The sequence below is a fragment of the Pleuronectes platessa genome, chromosome 22, assembly GCF_947347685.1.
Source record: "Pleuronectes platessa chromosome 22, fPlePla1.1, whole genome shotgun sequence".
NCBI classification, from domain to species: domain Eukaryota; kingdom Metazoa; phylum Chordata; class Actinopteri; order Pleuronectiformes; family Pleuronectidae; genus Pleuronectes; species Pleuronectes platessa.
The window spans coordinates 6,732,319-6,750,667 of NC_070647.1; the positions used below are offsets into that span (position 1 = coordinate 6,732,319).

An 18,349-nucleotide genomic window follows, 5' to 3' on the forward strand; every position below is an offset into this window, starting at 1 on the left:
TGTGGAACACACTACTGTTATGTCAAAACAGTAGTTTCAAAGATTGTCAACTTTCTATAGTGTCATTATGTTGTGAGATAAACGAAGAAACACTTTATCTCACATGATAATTAAGTACAATAAAGTTAATGAAATCTATAAGGATTTAAGTAACTAAAAGTTGCTTGGTGTGGAAAGGATGGTTCCCTTTTGAGATGCCCTGTCCCCAGTCACGTGATGACATTGGAGTCAGTCCATAATCTTTAAGGTGTATCTAAAGATCGAGTCCACTGTCTTCTGGTGGCCACAGTGAGGAGCTGCAACACTACATACGCACTACTGTTACCAGCTGATATTTTGTGCTGTTTTAACTCAAAATTTTGAATTTCATCCATCTAACACTCATTTGGATTACATGGCAGTCACACTCTCAGCACTTCAACACAAAATACCCACACTTTAATCAAAGTGTGAGAAGAAAACATATGTTTTAGCTCAGGCTTTGATTGACTGATGCAGTTATGAAGTTTTCGACATTTTAACGCCAATGAAGTCTGACTATTGACTGATCAGACCAATTGCAAGATAAATAAGTTAAGATAATATAAGATAATATAAGATAAGATGAGATAATCCTTTATTTGTCCCGCAATGGGGAAATTTGCGATATTACAGCAGCATGAGTCAAAATAGGCATCAATACGCCAGTAATAAGTAACATGCAATACTTAGATGTTAGAATAATAAGACTTAGCGTAAGGAATATAGAAACATTTAAATGGAATTAAGACTGGTAGATATAGTGTAAAACATATAAATATGAGTCCAATAAATCATGGATGACTCTAAACATTCATGAACAAAAGGATAATTTATCATCGTGAGTAAACGCCGACAAACGAGACGATATAGTTAATAATCAGCACGTTGCCATAGTGATGATCACGTCTGGTAGCGGCTTTCCGCTGTGGCTGACTGTGCGCGCTCCCGCGAGGTGCGGGCACTTCTCTGCGGGCGGACGGAACTCGACAGAACACCGGTGAAGTGGAAGCCGCTGGAGTTTCCTGAAGTTGGACCGAGACTTTCCACTTATCCTCTGGGCTCCGGGTCTCTTCATGTAGCATCAATGCCGGCACTCGGGCTCACTCGTCGGGCTTTCTTTGGCCTCTGTGTCCGCCTTCGTTGGTGAGTCATAAAGTGAATGTAGTTAAAGCGACGCCTTATTATGGCAGATACCGTTACACAGTCCCAGGCTGACCGACGCTCACCAGGGTTTAAAGTGGATTTGCTCCGGTCAGTGTTGTGTCAGTGTTGTTTTACCAGCAGACACGGACACCGGTTTACAGACCGGCTGTTTAAAACCACACTGTGTAGTTCAGGCTGTAGTTTCCACTCACATCCAGGCTGCGTCGAGTTTTGCTTCCTGCTTCTCTAAACTTCCTCTGGTTGAAGAAAGAAACTCCAGTCATGAATCCTCCTGTGATCGCAGGGGAACAGTCACTTTTAACGATGCTGTCAGCAGTGTTGTCGATCATGTAATGTTCCTGATTAGTTAAAAAATAAAAATTATACTTACAATTGTACTGTTAAAAGTAAATGAATAATCGATTCAATCAATATTGGGTGTATGGGATTTGAATTGTTGCCCAGACAAATTATGATGGTTGTAATTTAAAGATTATTGGAGAAAATAATCTGCTTATTGATCAATAATGGAAATAACAGCCGAGTTTTAAACCCTCCTTTTTTCTTTTTCTGTCTAGTTTGAATCACTATTTATATCCCACCTCAGCTTCCTGTTTCAGCCGTAAGACTTAAATGTGCAGGAACAGACGCTGCTTCGAGCAGACTCTTTGTCAGTGCACTCACACTCTCATGAATACAGCTTGTTTATGTTCGTCCATAGCCTGAAACCAGGTTTAACAGACTGAGATTCTTACTGTGAACTCTGACATCTTCAAGATCAGCTGATCTGAGTCGGCTCCATCAACTTCACTCTGAGATAAGCACATGTAGGACGAAGGGGAAATAATGGATGGCATTTTAATCCTGCTATTCTCAATGGCTACTGGTAAATAAAGATAACTCAATGAGAAATGATTTCGCATAGCATTTTACTCTATGAATGGATCTATTAATTATTGTTTCAGTGCAGGAGAATGACTGACAACCTGACAGATGTTCTAATATCTCACATTGTTATAAAGACTGTGTAGATTTTATTATTAGAATGAAGCCATAATGTTAAAGTTTTGAATGGAAGCTGGGTGGATGTCTCTGTCCCTACACTCATGATTGATTGATCATAAAAGAGGTAACATTGGGTGGCAAGCTACAGTGTTGAGGTCCTGCTGATGCACGCACTCGACAATTAGCGAGCGGACATATCATTCATCTTTCAGTTGCTGGAACAGAAAACCCTCATCATCTCACATCTCAAATATAATAAAGGTGAATTACAGCATATCAGCGTCATCTTCTTTACCCTTCCTATTTGATCCGTCTCGTATTTTTACAAGTGATGGTCACAGGGTCACAGGTTAATGGTAGACAGCATAAGAGTGTCTCATTTGGTTTCTCCTGTCTCTTGTCCCCCTGAAGCTAGGCGATGGACCGGCAGCAGATCCAGGTGAGCGACGAAGAGCCTATAGACGTGCGAGAAGACATCCCGAGGAGGAGGAGGAAGAAGGCCATCTCGTCATCCTCCACTGCCTCCATGGACCAGATCTCCATCGAGTTCGTCCTGCCCACGGTGGCGTGGGGCGGAGTCAGCCCTGACGTCCTGCAGCTGGAGGTCGCCGGGAACTGGACAGTGGAACAGGTCTGCTACTTCACCGATTCAATACTGATGATCATGTGTTTATGGATGTTACAGAGAGAATGATAGTGGCTTTAAACACCTTCTTAATTTGCACGTTTCCTGACCCCCAGGTGAAAGCTCAGGTTTGGCTGAAGGCAGTGACTTCAAACATCAGTCCTGACTTCTACGAGCGGTTTTCCCCCGACCACTGCATCCTGCTCTACCAGAAGAAAGGCAACGTGTGCGAGATCTACGACAAGCACCAGGTTTTCCAGACGCTCGACTGCATCCGCTACTGGAGAGGTACTGACCAGTGACTGACGTTTTCACTCCTGCACAGTGAGTCTGTAGCTGTACCGCTGTGAACGTGTGTGTGTTGTGTTTGTAAAAAAACAAAGCCCTGAAGAAAGACGTGGGGCGGATCCAGCTGGTGCCCCGTCCCCAGCCCTCGGATGAGGCCATGCGGTACCAGCGCTACCTCAACTACCTGATCGCCTACGACGTGACTGATGTCAGCAACGTACACGACGACGAGCTGGAGTTCACCCGCAGGAAGCTGCTGACGCCGCGGCGCATCGAGTTGTCCAACCGCGACCCGCAGCTCTACTCCATGGACCCCTGGGTGACCCGCAAACCACTGCCAGAGCATCTTCTAAGCAAAGTATGTGGGGTTTTCATATTTGAAGGAACAATTTATGAATGACCACTGGAATATAGTGCAGCTGTTCCCAAAGATGTTTTCAGTCATCAGAATCAGAATCAGAATTCTTTTTATTGCCAAGTATGATTGCACATACAGGAAATTGCCTTGGTGTCGTTCGTTGGTGCACTGAACATAAAACAACAATACAAAAACAACAATATAAGAACAACAATATAAAAGCAACAATATAAAAACAATAAAACAACAATATGGAACAAAATATATACAGTACCATAGTTATGGTCACGTGCGGTGCTAAGGTGCAGAGATTGGTGATAGTGCCAATAATATATCAAGTATAAATTATGTGCGGGGGGGGGGGGGGGGTTAGGAGCATATATAGAATGAATTTAGTCGTATTTTCTAAAATTAATTCAAAGCTGGAATAAAGTGCAGCTGTTCCCAAATATATTTTCAGTCATAGCATATATAGAATGAATTTAGTCGTATTTTTTCAAATTAATTCAAAGCTGGAATATGTGTCGATATGTGACAAAAAATAAATTACAGCATGTGATCCATCATTTTAAACACCAATATCCTTTAATCAGCCGAGGAATGAAACTGATTTATCAACTGACTATCGCCTCATATTTCTTTGTTAATTTAATTTTGACTCTTTATACTTCAAAATGATTTATTTTTTTGTACTGAATGTTTCTGTATTCAGTGTTTTTGTTCCACTCCTCAGCTCAGTAACAGTCAGATCCTGGTGGTGATCCACATCACCACAGCCAGCCAGACCATCAAGGTCTCCGTGGACGACACACCGGCACAGGTAGACAAATGCAGCGATGCACTCGGCTCATGTGTTTTACCGCTCTCTTTTCTTAATCCATGTTTTCTTTGCTTCAACCCATCAGGTGTTGTCGAGCTTTTTCGTCAAGTTGGCAAATAAAAGACCTCTGCTGGGCATCCCTGAAGACGTGTGTGAGGCCGACTACGTGCTACGTGTGTGTGGCCGGTATGTGAGATGCTAAAACATCTGGAATCACACCTGAGCTGCTTCGGTGCAGCTAATCAGTTTTTGCTCTGAAAGTGAAACAGTGATTGATTTGATTATCTTCATGGTAGTTCTATTTGTATTAGTATTTTCCTCTGCTTCCACAGGGAGGAGTATCTGTACGGGGATAAACCACTGCAGAGCTTCAACTGGATCCGTCAGTGTCTGAAGAATGGCGAGGAGATCCACCTGGTTCTGGAGACGCAGCCTGATCCTGATCTGGATCTGGTCCACAAGGAGGACTGGGCCCAGGTGGATGACTGCACCGGTGTCGCAGGTAACAACTCAAACACACAAATACTGTGTTATTCGTGTTTGATGTTCAATATCTATTTTTTCCTTTTTTTTTGTGATAGATGACCAAACTCTGACTCCTAATTTCCCCTTCATCAGGTACCCATGAGCAGCTGACCATCGATGAGAAGGACCATGAGCGAGTGTTCACCATCTCCATGTGGGACTGTAACAGGAAGTTCAGAGTGAAGGTGCTGGGCATAGACATCCCATCGCTGCCCAAGATCCCAGAGTTCATTGTTTTCATAGAGGCCAGCATCTTCCACGGCCAGCAGCTTTTAGCTCAGGTAAACAAAACAGAAAGTGGGCATTTTAAGGAAACTTTGAAACACACAAAAAGGAGGAGATAGATCAGCAGCACCACTGTGGCAGCTCCTTCCTGTTTCATTGATCACTTTTAATATTTAAAAGGGATCTTATGTAAAAAAGAAAAGACTAGATGTCTTGCGTAGGTGTAATTATTGTGAAAAATACATTTAGTTTCCTCGAATCCATAAAAAAAATAAAAACTCTAGATCCAGCAAATTACATCTGTCTTAGATCTATGGTAGTTTTATAACTATCTATTTAACAAAGCACTGACTGTATTGTTTTTGTTTTGTCCCGTTTAAAAAAACAATACAGAGCTTTGTTTGGACGGCAGAGAGTTTAACCCTGAGTTTATTCTTTCAGGAGAGGACATCCTCCAAAACCTTCAATGAAGAAGTGCTGTGGAACTGCTGGCTGGAGTTCAACATTAAAATCAAAGACCTGCCTAAAGGGGCGCGCCTCAACCTCCAGGTCAGACATCTAGTTCAGAGCTGGTGTTTGTAACCACTGTAGAAATGAATGAATTTAGCTTGAATCGTTATTATATTTCTGTTCTCTGCTGTGCAATGATCCTAGTCTACACTCTTCTTGTCATCCAGGTGGTTTGTGGGAAACAATCACAGACACCGAACTCCAAGGGAAGCTCTTACCAGGACAATACAGGAGGAGGAGGAGGCAGCCATGATGGTGAGGTTTCCTTGCGTGAAGCAGGCTCTCAGGCTGATAGTTTACCGAATGAGACTTATCACTGTCTCTCTCTCCGTCTTTCAGCAAAGACCAAGAGCCGTCTCCTGTACTATGTCAACCTGCTCCTCATCGACCACCGCTCGCTGCTCCGCCAGGGCGAGTTCATCCTCCACATGTGGAAAATGCCCGAGAAGAGCGAGGACAGCAGCAGCAGCAGCATCAACGCAGACAAGCTCACCTCGGCGACCAACCCGGACAAGGCCTCATCCATGGCCGTCGCCATCTTACTGGACAAGTACTGCTACCCTGTGGTGCTGCCCAAGGGCCGGGACGTGAGCCGGGACGCGGCCGCTGGGGGCGAGGAGGCCGAGGCCGGGGAGCGGGGTCACAGGGAGATGCCCAACCATCTGAAGAAGCAGTTTGAGGCTATCGTGGCGACCGACCCCCTGAATCCGCTCAGTCCTGAGGACAAAGAGCTCCTCTGGCACTTCAGACACGAGTGTATGCGCGACCCCAGGTACTTGTCTGACTTCAAATGATATATAATTAGTGTTTTTCTTCCTGGTATTACCTGATTTGTAATTCTGAAAGTAATCTCTTCCTGTCCTCAGGGCGTACCCTAAGCTGCTGAGCTCAGTCCGATGGGGGAAGCAGGAGGACGTGTTGGCGACACACCGTCTGCTGGAGCGCAGCAGTGCTTGGGACAGCAGGTACACGGGTTCTTCATACTGCCTCTACATGGTTGTGTCCTCAGTCGATGCAGACTCCCATAACTCGTGGTTTGTGTTGTTCCCCTGCAGTGGTCTGGATGTTGGTCTGGCCATGCAGCTGCTGGACTGTCATTACTCTGACGCCCAGGTTCGCTCCATGGCCGTCAGGAAGCTGGAGACGCTGGAGGACGACGATGTGCTCAGATATCTTCTTCAGCTTGTACAGGTGAGGCTTGTTACAGATGCTTGGGCTACAGCCACACGTCTACATGTTTAAAAACCCATCAACTCTGCTAAAGATAAGCCTGGTGTTCACATTACCCTTCTAAAACAGTTTACTAAACAGTTTTTAAACCAATTTACTTTGAAAACTCTGTAGGCCGTTTTAGTCTGGATGGGCAGCGCTGATTCGTCATGCTCCTATCACATGATGCCCATCAGGAAGAAAACAATAATGACAGTGCTTGCCCCTGCAAAACAAGTTCCACCCTGGCACTATTTTGTAGCAGCACAGTCCAATTTTGATTGGTTTAAATAAATCCAAACAAGTCAGAGAGTTTGTTTTCACCTGTGGCAGGAAGTAGGTGCAACCCGACCAATCACGACAGTGCTAACACGACAGCATTTGAGACTTCCTTAAGCAATTTCTAGTTTTGGGTTCTCTCATCTGAGCTGCTGTTATACCAAGTCATTGTTTATTTTTTCAGGACAGTACGAAATGACCTTATGATACGATGGAGCATTACTTCCAGTAAATATCCTGCTCCATGTTTGTCTTCTGACTTGTTTCCATATTTGACTCTGTGGTCACTTTGCATGAGCAGTGTGAATTATCCGTTGAGACAAACAGAGCAGCCTTTTGGTCTGATAGGAAAATGACTCTGTCCCGCAACATACTGATGTCATTGTATCCTCTACACGTCAGCAACACATGGAGGTTTTCATTCCAGCGCATGTGCAGAGAGGGACATAAATAACTACTGACTCACAGACTGTAGGAACTCTGTCCTTTAGGCAGTTACTATGTGTAACCCAGCGTACCCAGCGATAGCCAGTGGACAGAGGCGTTACGTTTCAGGGTTGTCCATGCGTCTGTCCGTCCAAGTCTTGTGAGGACAATAACTCAAGAATGCCTCGAGGGACTTTCTTCAAACTTGGGACAAACATTCTCTCGGACTCGAAGATAAACTAAATTGGATGAACTGATTAGAAGAGCAAAAACAAAAAGTGTAGAGCGCAACATGGATAATCAATTACAAGCATTGCTCCCCCTGTTGTCTTTGCTAACAGCTGTTGTGCAGTTAAATGCTGCTGTACGTGAGTGGTCATGTGATATGCGTGTTCAGGAGTGTAAGTATGGACAGGGATTACAACTTCTATGGAGGCAAAACGCTCGTGTGCACAGAGATGTAGACGTAGTTGTATGGATTCAGCCGCAGACTGGATTTGATGAAAGATTCTTCCTTCCCATCTGGTGACAAATCCTCTTTAATATTCTCCTCACTGCTTCCAAACCTAGTACCAGAGCAGAGCACCTCTGGGTGGCATACAGCTTATCTATTCATCTATCCATCTATCCATCTATCCATCTATCCATCTATCTCTCTATCCATCTATCTATCCATCTAAAAGTACTCATCCTGTTATTTGCTTTATCATTTAGTTAAGAATTCTGACGGGGTAGAGTAGGGTACAGTCATTACATCGCTGGGTCGCAACTTTAAGGGTTTGCGACAATGGTTAAGACAATAATTAATAATGATAATAATGTACTTTCCTAATATCAATTTGTGTGTGTGTGTTTGTTTTTTTTGTCTGTGGCAGGCGGTGAAGTTCGAGCCCTACCATGACAGTGCCCTGGTGAGGTTCCTGCTGAAGAGAGCTCTGAGGGTAAGCAGGCCCAGCATCTGTCTGTCTGTTTTACATTGTCTCACACTCTTTGTAGTGTGTGTGTGTGTGTGTGTGTGTTTCTCTGTGGTGTCTATATTTGATCTTATTCATCTCTGCTGTGTATTCTTGCATTTTTTATGGATTGATATATGATGCATTTGGACAGGATATTTGATTCACCTCAGTCTTCCTGTTCTCCTCCCTGTGTTTGGTCATCTCTCCACAGAGTAAGCGTATTGGTCATTTTCTCTTCTGGTTCCTGCGCAGTGAGATCGCTCAGTCCATGCACTACCAGCAGAGATATGCTGTCCTGCTGGAGGCCTACCTCAGGGGCTGTGGGGAAGCCATGCTGAGGGACTACAGGGAACAGGTCAGTCAGGCTTTTAACACGACTCCTGTAGTTCAGTTTGGGTTTAATTAGAAAAAAAATAATAATAATCACTGACCAGCTTTCTTAGCAACTCACAATATGAACTGATGCTCTCCAAGGTGGAGATCACGGAGGCGCTGCAGAAAGTCACCCGTGAGATGAAGGCCATGTGTGCTGACAAATATGACGTTACTGCACAAGGTAAGAAGTTCAACTACCTGAGCTCTGTGAGCTGAGCTTAGCAATATGAACTAGAGTGGATGTTTTCACTACACCTTAGAGATACTGGCTGAAGTGTTGCAATGAAAACTAAAGAAAGGAAAAAATATTGAAGTTGAGTAGCAGAAGTATCTCGTTTTAAAGATTAATGTAGAGAAATAACCTCCGGGAAGTGAAACTAACTTGTGTGTGTGTGGTTGTGTGTGTGTGTGTTTGTGTGTGTGTCAGTGGTGTTTCAGTTGCGTCAGAAACTGGAGACTCTGCAGTCGTCTGGTCTGCCAGAGAGTTTCAGGGTCCCGTACGATCCTGGACTGAGAGCTGGAGCCCTGATGGTGAGAAACACATACACACATACTGGTATTAGATCAAACACACGCACACACAAATAAACACGCACATGCATTCTTATATATATGTTTCTAAACGTTCTTTTCAATTTCTTAAGATCCCTGTGATGCCTGTAAGAATGACATATAAAAACGGTTTAAGGGAAAATGAGAAATAACCACTGAAATTGAAACAAGTGGCTACAGTCCAGTGTGGTTAAGAAGACTAAACCGGTTTTACATTAGGAACGTCATATCCTGGAGTATAATACTGACTTTCAGAATAAATGCTGTATACGCGCACACAGATTGAGCAGTGCAAAGTGATGGCGTCTAAGAAGAAGCCGCTGTGGCTGCAGTTCAAAAGGGCCGACCCCACCACTCTGTCCAAGGACCCCATCGGCATCATCTTCAAAGACGGAGACGACCTCCGACAGGATATGCTCATCCTGCAGGTGAGTGGCGACTTGGTCTCAAACAAAGATGCTTTTAAGAAATACTGTTAAATAAAGACTCTTATTCTTTGCGTATTCATTCACACATGTTGTCCCTGCAGATTCTACTGATCATGGAGTCCATCTGGGAGACTGAGTCCCTGGATCTCTGCCTGTTACCGTACGGCTGCATCTCCACTGGAAACAGAATAGGTCGGTTACACTCCCAGGGTTGGGTATGGTTTGGGTTGATACTTTTTAAACCCTTCCAGTGCCTAAACAGTGACATTACTGATACTTATTGTGTATACAAAAGCACAAAATAATGTGAAAAATATCTCTTCGTCTTTGTCTTTGTAGGTATGATTGAGATTGTAAAGGATGCCACCACCATTGCCAACATCCAGCAGAGTGTCGTTGGGAGCACTGGTGCTTTTAAAGATGAAATCCTTTATCAGTGGCTGCGGGACAAGTGTGTCAGTGAGGACAAGGTACAACACACACTCAGGCTTCAGTTTCAGCAAATCAGACAACATGTCAATTATTATTGAGTTGATATTGTACACGGCAGGGCCTCAAGATTCTTTGTTCAGAAACACAAATGCCCACTTTCCAATGCTTCAATCCTTTCAGTTACTTATCATCTCAAGAAGTAATACATCTGTGTGTATTCCTTGTTGAGGTTAGGTGTTTAATATAATCAAGGTTTCTGCAGGGGTTTTAAAATGTCTCAAATTTATTAATTTAAATTCAATCACTTGAAAATTAGGCCTAACAATCGCTTAGATATGTTAAAATATTACGGCCTAGGTCTTAAATATGTCTAAATGGGTCTTAATTATGTTAATCTTCATTTAAGGTTTACAACCTCACACTTTTTTTTAATTACTCTTGGTGGACCACCTAGTTTGTTATGTTTATTTCTTACTCAATGATAAATATATTAGCACACTGTAATAAAACTACAAACATAGACCTCTTGTTTACGCCATTTTTTGTAAACAGTTCTATGTTCCCTTATATCTGTCGTACTTGACATATATGTTAAATTTAATTCATTATGGTCTTAAGTTAACCTTGTAAACTCTGCAAAAACCTTCTATATATATAATGGATTAAATGTGCTGATGGAGCAGTTATGAAAGCTTATCAGATGTAAGAGGAAGTAGCAGTGTGACTCGCAGGAAGGAAATAACCCACAGTTTTTCGCCTTCACCATAACAATCACACACACACACACACACACGCACGCACATCATACATGACACCTGCACCTTTTGTGTCTGTATCTCATTTGTTCTTAGTTGTTCTAGCTCTGTTTTTTTACAATCCACTGTATTTTGCAAGTTTGCTTCCTAAAGGCATCTCCACTCTGTGCTTCAGTATGTTCTTCTGTCTAACATGTCACAGCACAGTTCTTTTATAACATGCACATTGAGGGTTTCTAAAGGAAGAGGGTGGTTTTTCATTGTTGCACTATTTCACACATTTGCCCAGCTGTGAGCTGTCGAGCTACCACAGCACAAAGACACCGTTTCCTCTTCTTACTCATAGACATGGTAAATAAACTTCAAAAGGGGGTTTCCTGTGCGTCAAAACCTTTTTTTTTTCTCCTTCTCTGTAGTTTCAGGAGGCTGTGGAGAAGTTTCTGTATTCCTGTGGTGGCTACTGTGTGGCCACATATGTTCTGGGCATTGGGGATCGCCACAATGACAACATCATGATCACTGAATCTGGTAATGAGGCTGTTTGTGTTTTCTTCTCACTGTGAGGCAAACTGAAGTTACAGTGTCGACTTCTGTTATTGCTAAAATCCTCCCCTTAATTAAAACAATTCTAATATATGAGTCTTAAAGGGATATACACATTCCTTATGGTCTCGTATGCACTTTGTTTAATGCATTAATTCAACAGGAAGTACTTAAACCTAGTTCCCTTTGTGTTCCTGCAGGGAATCTCTTCCACATCGACTTCGGTCACATCCTGGGGAATTATAAGAGCTTCATGGGAATCAATAAGGAGTGGGTTCCCTTCGTGCTCACACCAGACTTCCTGTACGTCATGGGAACGTCGGGAAAGAAAAGTAGCCCCCACTTCCAGAAGTTCCAGGTGACAAACATAGGATTTGTTTTAATTTTTTTCATGTGAATACGTTGAGCATCATATCTACATGCACAGATATATTCACACATGCACCAACATGCACCCACCATTGTTTGAGTCTGTCAGAGAAAGGCCATCATAGGTCATCTATAATGAATGTGGTTTGCACTCTTCCTGGAGCTGGTGGTTGGCGGTGATGGTTCTGACCTTCAGCCATTGTTGCATAACACGTAATATATACATAATAATGCTTCTAGAAATAGAAGCAAAATAACAGTGGTGTTGTTTTCCACTGCTGGAGACAGTAAAGGGATTAGGTTTGATGCTGATGTTACTGTCACACTGATAAATGGGAAAAATGCTAACGTTAGCCTCCTAGCAGTTGCAAAACGTAGAGGTAGCTCCTTTAAAAAACCAAATCAGCTAGCTAATGTTGTCTTCAAAGATGGACGACTTATGTCCACATCTTCCAAATATCCTGGCTATAGCTAAATATCCTGGATATCATTGCCACCATCTTGCACATTTGGTGTCACAGTCTGCGCAGGAGTGATCAGGGAATTGAGCTGCGGTGCAAGACAATCTCAGCTGTCAATCATGGCGTATATGTATATAATAATATCACGACCTATACTGCAACCAGCCACCAGGTGGCGATCAATACCCTTAGGCATCAGTCAGGTCGTCCATCTTTATTTATAGTGGCCTGTATTTACAGTCTATATATATTCTAATTACGCATTTCCTGTCTCGGTCACAGGACGTGTGTGTGAAGGCTTACCTCGCCCTTCGGCATCACACTGACTTGCTCATCATCCTCTTCTCCATGATGCTGATGACTGGTAAGACCTCCTTCCTCATAAAGCCAATGTTTTGTGTTTTTGACCTTTTACAGCTGAACATCATTAATTTGTTAAAGCCATAGCGCTGTCGATGTTTCTGAACTGGATCACAAAAAACTGTAGTTGACAATATTTAGATTTAGATGTAGGTTTTTTATCACATTTTTTATTGTTCATAGACACTTTTTGTTTTTGACTGAAACAGAACATATACATTACTTAACTAGAAATAATAAACCAATAGCTAGATACTGACAGATGTGCACACTTCTGTCTGGAAATGGAATCTAATAACTCTTGTGTATTAACAGGCATGCCCCAGCTGACTAGCAAGGAGGACATCGAGTACATCCGAGAGGCATTGACTGTCGGCCGCAACGAGGAGGAAGCTCAACGCCACCTGCTGGACCAGATAGAGATTTGCAGGGAGAAGGGCTGGATGGTTCAGATCAACTGGTTTGTTCACCTGGTGCTGGGGATCAAGCAGGGTGTGGACAAACGGTCTACTTAGTTCAAGTTGAGAAATTTTTCAGTACAAAAACTGTAAGCGATCGCATCAGGAGGATTTGTCAGATGGCTCCCCCTTGTGGCAATGAGATTACACACGTCCTCGCTACACATCTCTTTCTGTTTTATACACGGTAGTCTTTCCTTGAACGCCAAGCAAACTGTTCCTTTGTGCTTCTGAGGTTGGGTGTTTGTTGGGTGCTTCCAAGGTTTTTCTCCCATGGTTGTGCCCGTCTTCCGCTCTGAGTGACCAATCATTGCTGGCGGATTGAAAACGGGTCACTAGCAGATATATATATATATGTATCAGACAGTCACACGTATTTAAAAGTCCTGTAATCCAGCCTTACATCTATTCACTGGTCAAGATAACCAGAGCAGAACATAGGCATAGGCAGGAGAGAGAGTTTTCATTACATTGCTTAGACCAAGTCCAACATCCACACCAAGCTCACACAATAACATCTTTTATTTTCTTTTGCTCAAAATCTTCAATCTCAAACCTGCTGCCCAAGTTTCCTTTAGTCCTGTTTCCAAAGTCTTACAATATCTATTAAATGAGCGTGAAATGTTTACTGATGAAACACAGCACAACCCCCAAATAAAACATGGTAGATGTTAATTGAATTGTCACTGAAGTCGTGCTGCTGTTATCTCAGGGAGAACTGTCAGGACACTGTCACACATATGCAAATGTCGATGCCCTGTGCAGATCTTGAAGGTAATGGAATATTAATGAAGTGTTTTTGGGTGATAATGTTTTTTCTTTTAATTTATACATCAATTTCTCTTTTTTATTTGCACAGACCGTCAACAGGGATTCTTTTATGTACTTAAAAACTTGGTGCTCGTGACATTTTGATTCCAAAGAACACATTAACAGTCAAATCTAATAATGGTAATTTATAACTAGTGTGGAAGACACTAGAGGCACAGTCATGTGACCGTGGCCTGTGACATCGAGCACGTGCTGGTCAGTGCTGATGTCACTTCCAATAGGCTTATGGAATATACTGCTTAGGATAGTTAAACTTTAACCCTTCAAGCTTTCAGAGGTTTTTGTGTCAAAGCACAGCCAGGCAGAGACGGACACAAGTAAAGAGACAAAAGTGATGACCCATAATTTAAGTCTGGAAAAGTATTGATCATCATAGGTTATGGATGAATTTTGAGAGAATCAGATAATCTTTCTGAGTTGTAGATAAAAGCTATAATAAATATCAGAAAATCATTTTTTTTATGTTAATGTGTCGCAGGGATCGAACTTTTTTTATTGAAGCCTTTTGTGCCTGTAAATATTTTTCAAGCGATTCTGCAAAGTGAAATAATTGGAACTTGTTAGCTTCTGGTGTTATCAGAAAATTAAAGTCATGTGCTCAGAATTCTTGTATTTTTTTTCTTTCTGAAGAAACTGAGTGATTGTCAGCGTTTTATAGTGAAGTTCAAACAATGTACGTCCCCTCTGTCATCCTCTAGCTCCCATCTTCACATGAGTACTATTCTGACCCTTCTATCAAATGTGATACTCAACTTTGACCAGAAGAGGGGGCAACGCTGCAACCAATCACTCACAGCAACACGTTTTTAGGACTGACCTCCTATCACCAGCTCATCTTCCCCTCCTCTCCAATCCCCCTCTTCCTCCTCTGTCACCCATTCCCTTATGTTGCACTCACAAGTCTTTCTTTGTTTAAATCTCCCTGTCTCATTCCACAGAAAAGTGTGAGTGGGCGTGAAGTGCAGTCTCTTCATTGTGAGTTTGCTTTATGGCGATGAACTGATGTATATGTTTTGATGAACAGGGCATTGAGAGTCTAAATGGATTAGACAATAATCCTCTTCATTCCCCACAGGCCTCTCTCTACTCTTACTGTAGAAACAATGGGAGCTTTTTATCATACCTACTGTAGAAGCTTATCTGACAAGTGATGAGCGTGAATAGACATGAAAACAGATTGCTGAGCCTTTAACACCCCCCCCCTTGCATAGCATTTCTCCTTTAACATTCATATTGTTGGATATGAATCTGTTTATGTCCTTATGCAGTATAGATGTGAGATCACAGTGAACATAAATAAGATCATCCATCTTGAATCAAAAAGACAAAACAAAAAACAAAGCAGGTAAGGCAGCTTTATTTTCTAGCAAGTCACAAATCTACTGAGGAAATTATATGGATTCCATCTATATATACAAAACAAACAAAAAAACAATCAATTACTAGTCTTTAAAAGTGTAACTTATTAGAAAAACAGAAAATCCAAAGTGAATATGAGTTGGGACTATTCAGTTAAATAATTAATATTATGCAATGGTGTCAGTGGCTTTAACAACGACCCATCCCTCGCTGTTCTCTAGACACGTATAAATTGATGAATGAGAAAAGAAACATCTTGCGGTGAGAGTCACAAACATAAGTGGGACCGATCCCTCAGCAAGTTAGAGCAAGTCCTTTTTTCTGTAGTCTATGAATCCTGTATTTTACTGGAAGTTATTAATTTGCAGTTAGTGATAATCAGATGTATATCACCTAGCTAATGTTAACTTAAAGCTGCTCTGTGTTGATTTAGGCCACAGGTGGGGCTAAAGAGTAATGTTTTTACTATCAGTGGGTCCATGTTTGGTTTTAACGTGCAACTTGATGCATAGTCCTGCTGCCTGATGTTATCTTTGAGAGTAAAATATATTTAAAAAAAAACATAGTGAGAGATTGAGATTTTTTGGGTGAATTTGCACATATCTATTCAACTAAAAAAATAAAGGGGTCTGAATACTCTACTCTAGCAATACCCTAACCGGTATGATATGTAATATAATACTGCAGTGGTTCCCAAACTTTTTACAGTCTCGTACCCCTTCAGACATTCAATCTCCAGCTACGTACCCCCCCCCCCCCCCCCCCCACGCGCGTATACAGCCTATAACACTTGAAACTTTGAAATTGTCAGGGATTTCAGGACTTATAATAATCGTAGATGATAAAATAATGTCATCTACGAAATTCTTAAGGATCAATTAATCGATTGTCGATTAATTATGCCCATCCCTAGTTTTGACTAACGGTCACTAACCTACCTGTAACTTTTTTTGGCAGTGTAATTATTTTGCTGAATATGGGTATTTTTGGCAATGCGAGTTGGCTATTCAGAACATTTAATATTGCATGATTATTTATAGCTCAGTTTGAAAATGTAATGGGCTTTTTCACTTTGAAAACGCAGATAAAATGTTCTCCCCACGTACCCCCTGAACCACTTCGCGTACCCCAAGGGGTACATGTACCCCAGTTTGGGAACCGAGGTAATATTGTAATAGACCATCATTTAATTTGAAGGCATATGCAAACCCAGAATATCTAAAATTTTCCATCAAAATGCTGCTGGTATAGTACAAAAGCACCAGCTACAGCCGAATGTGTTGTGACTAAGGATGAGACTAACTCTAAAGGCTTTGCAGGACATACAGTATCTCTACGTGACCGACTGATATTCCAACATTTGTTTTTTTCCAAATTAAATGTGCCCTGTAGATTTGATGGAATAACCTCCTCGGCTGTGATAGGTGTGTGAGGCAGGTGTGGGAGGAAACTGGAAGAAACTGGAGTGAACTGGAGCGTCGAGAATCGATTCACTGGCTCTCTCTATTATCTCGGGTTCCTTTCCAGGAAGACATGAACCAGATCAGACGACGGGGGAAATCACTGTGTGTGTGTGTGTGTGTGTGTGTGTGTGTGTGTGTGTGTGTGTGTGTGTGTGTGTGTGTGTGTGTGTGTGTGTGTGTGTGTGTGTGTGTGTGTGTGTGTGTGTGTGTGTGTGTGTGTGTGTGTGTGTGTGTGTGTGTGTGTGTGTGTGTGTTCTGATATAGACTGCATGTGTGAATCACTCTGTTCCAGTACTTCTGTTATAGGAAGGAATTATTTGAGTTTTATATCTTCAGGGTGAGGGTATCTGCCCCCTCCCCCCGACCCCCCTTGGGGTTAGTTTAAGGTCAGAACTAGGGTCACCCGAGTTAATTAGTACATATTAAGCTAATTAAGCTAAGGATTCCCATGATTTGTTGAGCTAAATGTCAAAGGGACAAGAAATGAGAGTCCTCACAAGTACGTTTGTACATGCACATGTGCACAAACTGTTGGCACTCCAGTTGTGTGCATGCATATGATTGTGATGTGGGTGTGATGCACTTGTGTCTATTTATGGCGGCTGCTTTTAAGTGGCCTGAAGAGTATAAATACAGATTTAATGCTTCCCTTTAAATTCACGGTGCGAGTGTGAGCTGTAGTAGGGGGCTGTCGAGGATGTCGCCATTCATGCATCTATTTTGCATCCTCCTCGTTAGCTCAGGGTAACATTTTTTAATGCTGGCAAGGAAATGCAATTAAGGTTTCGTGAAAGATCCACAGTGCTTCTTGCTACACCTCAGTACAAGTCAGTCGTCTGAGAAACTCTGTGGGCCCAACTGGAAAGAGGGTTTTCATGTAGAATGTGAAGATGATTGACTTTTTGTCTGGCCCACGTTCCATCCACTAACATGGAGGAGATTATATAATGATGTCAATAAGATTTATACCACAGCTAGCCACCAGGGGGCAACCGAGATGATTCGGCTCCACTTTGCCGGAGCTGTAGGATCGTCCATCTTCATATCCAGTCCATGTAGGCGACTCTCGCATGTGAACATTTGAGAAGTGCTGCAGGAGAAGATATGACATGATGGTCGACCACATGACCACGGCACAGCCTGTGGTCTGAACTTGACCTTTTAGCTGTTTCCTCGATTACAACACCTCGCCGTTAGTATTACAGCCTTTAATATTTAACAGACCGAACATATCTGAGCCAGCTGTAACTGGAGACTGAGCGTGGAGGTGTGTGTGTGTGGGTTGGCGCTGCTCGTCTGTGTGCCACATCAGATACCCTTACTGACAGAATACAAGGGCGCATGGGAGTGTGTGTCGGTGTGTTTGTGTTCGTGTGTGTTTGTGTGTGCGCACAACCCAACGCTGCCTCTCACACTTTATCTGTATTTAGCATCCGTTAGCATCAGGTATACCAATTAGTCACTGCGGAGGTTGGCCAAGCAATTAGACGGGGCCAATCATAGAAAAGGCCACACAGAACTAAGCTGGGAATCTGATCATTTATTTCTTTAATTACTTTCCTTTGAGTGGATG

At 42.4% G+C, this 18,349-nt stretch overlaps 1 protein-coding gene across 1 annotated transcript; it reads left to right on the plus strand.

Annotated features, from left to right (window-relative positions):
* The first annotated feature begins 964 nt into the window (after positions 1-964).
* pik3cg (phosphatidylinositol-4,5-bisphosphate 3-kinase, catalytic subunit gamma) lies at positions 965-14,558 on the plus strand. Its single transcript, XM_053414640.1, has 24 exons — positions 965-1,164; positions 2,581-2,800; positions 2,911-3,082; positions 3,178-3,440; positions 4,174-4,260; positions 4,346-4,446; positions 4,593-4,762; positions 4,879-5,066; positions 5,452-5,559; positions 5,688-5,775; positions 5,860-6,292; positions 6,387-6,485; positions 6,576-6,711; positions 8,310-8,375; positions 8,602-8,745; positions 8,865-8,946; positions 9,193-9,296; positions 9,599-9,745; positions 9,847-9,937; positions 10,085-10,215; positions 11,349-11,460; positions 11,676-11,833; positions 12,588-12,669; positions 12,981-14,558. The coding sequence occupies exons 2-24, from the start codon at positions 2,588-2,590 to the stop codon at positions 13,178-13,180; spliced, it is 3,375 nt and encodes a 1,124-aa protein (XP_053270615.1). The 5' UTR covers positions 965-1,164; positions 2,581-2,587; the 3' UTR covers positions 13,181-14,558.
* Positions 14,559-18,349: the final 3,791 nt, after the last annotated feature.

Bases quoted from the DNA above. Each gene is read 5' to 3' on its own strand.
- pik3cg (XM_053414640.1), top strand. From the start codon at position 2,588: ATGGACCGGCAGCAGATCCAGGTGAGCGACGAAGAGCCTATAGACGTG. The intron at 3,083-3,177 runs GTACTGACCAGT...AAAAAAACAAAG, and splicing joins CTGCATCCGCTACTGGAGAG to CCCTGAAGAAAGACGTGGGG. The intron at 9,297-9,598 runs GTGAGAAACACA...ACGCGCACACAG, and splicing joins TGAGAGCTGGAGCCCTGATG to ATTGAGCAGTGCAAAGTGAT.